The sequence below is a fragment of the Centropristis striata genome, chromosome 6 (assembly GCF_030273125.1).
Source record: "Centropristis striata isolate RG_2023a ecotype Rhode Island chromosome 6, C.striata_1.0, whole genome shotgun sequence".
Taxonomy (NCBI): domain Eukaryota; kingdom Metazoa; phylum Chordata; class Actinopteri; order Perciformes; family Serranidae; genus Centropristis; species Centropristis striata.
Window position 1 is genome coordinate 2,719,963 of NC_081522.1, and position 6,000 is coordinate 2,725,962.

General features: G+C 35.8%; 1 protein-coding gene across 2 annotated transcripts in view; it reads left to right on the top strand.

Moving 5' to 3' along the window:
- The window catches only part of necab2 (N-terminal EF-hand calcium binding protein 2), a 201,501-nt gene that overhangs the window by 7,975 nt on the left and 187,526 nt on the right, over window positions 1–6,000 (top strand). For both annotated transcript variants that reach the window (XM_059334385.1, XM_059334384.1), the window contains exon 2: window positions 4,856–4,880. In XM_059334385.1, the coding sequence (XP_059190368.1) occupies window positions 4,856–4,880 (25 nt within the window). The remainder of the gene's footprint in view (window positions 1–4,855; window positions 4,881–6,000) is intronic.

A 6,000-nucleotide genomic window follows, 5' to 3' on the forward strand; every position in this document is an offset into this window, starting at 1 on the left:
TGTATTGTTCCACAGCCAGAGATATCAATTCACAGACCTCGCTGAAGGCAAAGAAAGAAATGCAGCAGTTGCTGTAGCAACATATGGATGTTAAATTGTCAGTTATAACATCGGAAGTAGCTTTTTTTTTTTAACTCCTACACTGATGTTCAATTTTCTGTCACTTTGTTACATTGTTTTGTGGAAAAAAGTGAGAAAATTGTTAAGTTTAATTCAGACATGTCCCACCATATGGCACATGAAAAGAGTTTAAAGAGAAACAAATATTTAATGGATGTTAAGTAAGTTTAGGGTTGTGGTTGGTGAATTGATTTTTTCTGAATTCTTCCTCAATGCACCATTATGTTTATTTGTTGTTTTTTTTTGTTGATTACATTTATTATGTCTATCCATCTATCCATCTATCCATCTATCCATCTATCCATCCATCTATCCATCTATCTATCTATCTATCCATCTATCCATCTATCCATCTATCCATCCATCTATCCATCTATCCATCTATCCATCTATCCATCCATCTATCCATCTATCCATCCATCTATCATCTATCCATCTATCCATCTGTCTCTCTGTCCATCCATCTATCCATCTATCCATCTATCCATCCATCTATCATCTATCCATCTATCCATCTGTCTCTCTGTCCATCCATCTATCCATCTATCCATCTGTCTATCCATTTGTCCATCTGTCTATCCATCTGTCCGTCCGTCCGTCCGTCCGTCCGTCCATCCGTCCATCCATCCATCCATCTATCCATCTATCCATCTGTCTATCTGTCTATCTGTCTGTCTATCTGTCTATCTGTCTATCTGTCTGTCTGTCTGTCTGTCTGTCTATCTATCTATCTATCTATCTATCTATCTATGTATCTATCTATCTATCTATCTATCTATCTATCTATCTATCTATCTATCCATCCAGTACATTAATTTTAATTTATTTTATTGTGAAGGCCTGCAAGTGGCCCTTATCAAGAACAACATTTTAAAATGTATTAATAATTTAAGTAAATAAAATGACGCGGCTGCCGTCAGCTAATTTACGAAAATTCCTCATGTGACGTGGTCTCCGTTATGCTCACGTGCAGCTGTGACGTAGGACGCTGCAGGCACATAACGGGGACGTTAAGATGAGTTTTTTGTGATTAAATATTACGTTTTATTTATAGACTCAGCGTTACGCAGCGTCATTATGTAACATGTTATTGGTCGGCTCCTGCTGAATACTTTGGGCTCACAGTGACTCGCCTGTATTTATCTCCTCGCTGTGCAGTGGTTGATGTTGTGGAGGTCACATTATGAGCCGCACTGAAGCTAAAGCTGTTGTTTTGTTGATGCTGTTACAGTGAGCGGAGACAGAGTCTGCAGAACTCTGAATCATCTGGTGTTTGTTCAGTCAGCTGTTGATCTGTGAGAGTTGAAAGAGTCTGTGCAACTCTGCTAGTAGCTGATCTGAACCTCTGAGCTTAGTACCGTATATATTTGTATGCTGGGAGATAAATAAGTGTAAATAAGTTTTTGTTTATGATTTGTGCATTGTATGACAAACCATCCTAACACTTTCTAATTGATGTGTTTTGGTGGTTTCCACCAGGGATGGGAATAATTAATCAATGACCGAAAAATCCAGCAGGGGGTGCTAAGTTTGGCTGCAAAGCAATTCTGTCCATTCATTTCAGTGAAAATGAGAAAACTTCTCACTTGATTTATTACCTCAGAATTTTTTTTAGGACAACTCTATAGTCTCAATTGCTAGTAAAAACTATTAAACTGACTTTAATAGTTCTAGTAATGGCCCCATTTAGAAGAAAATAGAAGCTAAAGAATCGTATGATTTGGGGCGGGGCTACCTTTGATTGACAGGTCACTGACAAGGCGAGCCGTCACCAGGAGAGAAGCAGAGTAATGCGTATCCACGGCAACGTGTCAATAAAGTTATATATAACGTTATATAGATAGAAAAGAGGACGTTTACCGATTTGGTCTCATAACTTTGACCCTTTCACTGTATTTTCACTTAATGACAGTTTATTTGAACGTTTTGTTCATTAAATGTCTTGTTCAGTGTTTGGTTGGACTAACAGACACTCCAAGGAGTCGATGCTCAGTTTTCTGAGGTCAGAAAGATACATTTTGTTTTTGTTTTTGCTAGCCAAAACTAACATCCCAGTTAATGCTCCAGTTAATGCTAACATGAATTAGCAGCAGCTTCTCTCAGTCAGGTTGAGGTGTAGAGAGCATTCATATACAGTCTATGGTAGAGAGGCGCAGTCCAAATATGGTCTGCTCTGCGTATCGGAAACAAGATGGCGACGAGTGTAACGCTGAACTCGATGCTTCCAACGGGCCACAAACCAATGGGTGACCAATGAGCTGAGAATTAAGTTGGATAAAGCTACAATTTACAAACTGAAAGTTGCAATAACAATTATAAAACACACAGAAATACAAGAGGATTAATTTGAGCAAAACTAGCTTACTGTATTAAACCTTGCTAGCATGAATTGCTAGGTTTAATTTGATCCAAAACTTATTTAAACACAAAACACAATTAAATATGCAAGATTACTGTGAAAACTAACCTCATGCCTCTTCGGGGGCTAAAACATAATCAGGCTTTGCAAAACAGGCTTTTGCAAAGTACTGTATATATATATATATATATATATATATATATATGTATATATATATATATATATATATATCTTTTATTTTGCCCATGTATGCATGTTTTTATATACTGGAGTATGTGTATAAACATAGTGATTAATCGATTAATTGATCGTTAACGTGATAGATAATCCGGTTTCTTCCAAACGCCCATCCCTAGTTTCCACACTGTTGTCAGACTTGTTTTAATTTGGTTTCTACTATATAAAGCTCTGTACCGTTACCTCTGTACTGGGTTGAGAACTTGAATTATATCAAACTTATTAATATTTTGGATAATCCATATATTAATATAGGCTATATAAGTATATTATCGAAATAGGGCAGAGCAGCTAACAGGATGTTCTGGTTTTGCGTGGAGGGAAAGAAATTTAACCAATGTAATCCAAAATATTAACTTGGTTAGCTCTTAACTTATGATATTATGCTGTGTTTTACTCATTTTTTAAATCAGTCATATTGATACCACATGAAATGGAGATGATTACATTTTCTACAATATTAACAATTGTTATAAAGACTGACAAGCACTACAAGTAGTTCCCGCTGTCTTATGATTGACAGGTCTCAGAATAGCGCGCTGTGTGTTTTCGACCCAAACAGTGTCTATTCACTTCATCAAAGTTAACTGTAACATTTTGATTATTTTTTCCCCAAAAATATATATTTATTGAGTTTAGTTTTACAAAATTGACACATAGGTCACAAGAAAAATACAAACAAGCAAACAAACATGAACATGGCGGCTCAAGGTAACATTATTTAAGAACATTAGTCATTAAAGATTATTTTTTTCTTTAAAGGAGCTTTTTTCGGTTGCTTAAATATGTTTTGCTGCAGTTGCCATCTACAGCAGTGCATATTGTTCTCCCCAAGGCCACCTAAGGCTAATTAAAAAAAAAAATGTAGTTATGTGAAGTATAATGCAAGGTTGGAGTGTTTTTGGAAAAGCAATAAAGCTAACAGCAGTTGTGTTTTACAGACAAATCCAAGTTTGAGTCTTTGTGAGACTTAATGTTCCTGTTTCCCATCGTCCAATGGGAACACAAAGCTGAAACTGGCAGTGGAGACATGGAAAAAAAAAGACAAGTTCTGCATTTCAATAGTTGTTCATTTAATGAGTGTGTACAAGCATTTCCTGGGGAAACCTTTGTCAAACTTTTCTTATAGTCCAATCGTATCACAAAGCTGTTTCCAGTGGTGGAGCCGTGGAAAGAGGCCAAACGTACAACTTGATGACTGGTTTGAAAGAGCGGATCAGTTTGATTCAGATAAGATAGCAGGCAGAACCAGTTGTTAAAAATGAGATTAAATTCTCGGCACCAACAATGGTACACATTGATTCTCAGCAATTTCTGCAACAACTTTTAACTTACACTACCGGTCAAAAGTTTTAGAACACCCAAATTTTTCCAGTTTTTTATTGAAATTCAAGCAGTTCAAGTCCAATGAACAGCTTGAAAGGGTACAAAGGTAAGTGGTGAACTGCCAGAGGTAAATAAAAAAAGGTAAGCTTAACCAAAACTGAAAAATAATGTACATTTCAGAATTATACAAGTAGGCCTTTTTCAGGGAACAAGAAATGGGTTAACAACTTAACTCTATGGAGTCTTGGGCTATTTTGTCCATTTTTTAATTCTTTTTATGTCTTTGTAAGTCATTTTGTGTCTTTTTTGGTCATTTTGTGACTTTTGGTGTCTTTTTTTGGTCATTTTGTGTCTTTTTTTAGTCCTTTAGTCCAACATAAAATGTGATTTTGAATCTTTTTTTTACTTTCAAAACACTATCATGCTCAATAAAGAATTTTAAATGTTGCAAATGTGCATTAATTTCAGAGTACACTGAGACATTAAACTGCATCATTTTCAATTAAATTCTGGAAAAGTTGGTGTGTTCTAAAACTTTTGACCAGTAGTGTTTGTGCGTCAACATTATGCAAATCGAAATTGAATTTTCAGAAGAGCTGGTTAAAAACTTTGTAATTAGGGGTAGCCAGTGATGACAAGGATGTGGAGTTATCCACCCTTTAGTCCCAGGTAATACCCTTGGCCATAGTAGCTACTTATCAGTTGCATTATAAACCATTGTTGACATTGCTCAGGCGAGCAAAACACAATAACTTCATCATACTGCAGATAGCTTTAATGATGCTAACTGCACTCTTGCTTTCTGTTTTACAGATATTCAGAAGAGCTGACAAAGATGGTGAGTGATCTCATTTATTCTCTTAATTGGTTTATATATTGTATGTGTTGACCATTATCCATTGCAGAGATTTACTGAATATTTTAATGTAAAAGTGATGTATTTTGATAAACAATATGGTTTCATCTGATTTAAGAGGATCCCAGTTTTAAACATGCTACACATTACTCATAAACTGTTACACTGTTAGAGGGATTAAAAGATTAAAAACTGATTCAATTAAAAGACTTATCAAGACTTGGGGAACAAATTTAGTCTTGATTTATTTGAGAAATTAATCTGATGATAATAAAATGGCAAAAAAAGATAAAATTAAGATTTATAAATATTTCTCAACATCAGCAAACGAAAAGCAATCTTGAACATATTCACAGATTTCTCATTCCTCTCATGTATCTCCTCATGAACCTGGTCTCACAGAAATCCGTGAAATAGCCACGGATTTCGCTTAACTCAAAATCTGTGGAATAGCAACGGAATCGCTCAAATTTCCGTGAAACTGACACGGATTTCGCTACAATGCAAGTTAAAGACAGTCATATCCCGTGGCTATTGGTTTGTTCCAAGTCACGTGACTTTCAAGGTCCCGGCGGTCAGAATAAAAAACATGGCGGACTGTTCTCTCATTTTTTGTGAAAAAATCAATATTTTAACTTAGTTTCTGCATAAAAATGGATTTTAATCACATTTCTAGCGAGAAATATATGTTTTATTTTCTAAATATTCACTCAGTGAATGTACATAATCACTTTGTATGTTGGAATAGCCACGGGATATGACTGGCATTAACTTGCATTGTAGCGAAATCCGTGTCAGTTTCACGGAAATTTGAGTGATTCCGTGGCTATTCCACGGATTTTGAGTTAAGCGAAATCCGTGGCTATTTCACGGACTCCTCATTCTCCATGTCGGCAAATTTTGATGCCGATCGAGATGCAACTTTTCTATTCACACACAGATGTCACTTTCCACTTGGTATTGGCCCAGCTATTGTGCATACACACTCACAGGTATAAATAGAGCAACCCCTGTGCTTTTTCTAGCAATGGTAAGTGAAAATGTCTTCATGAAATGTGTTTCAGTAAATAACATCCTTAAAAGACTGCACAGCCTTGGCAGA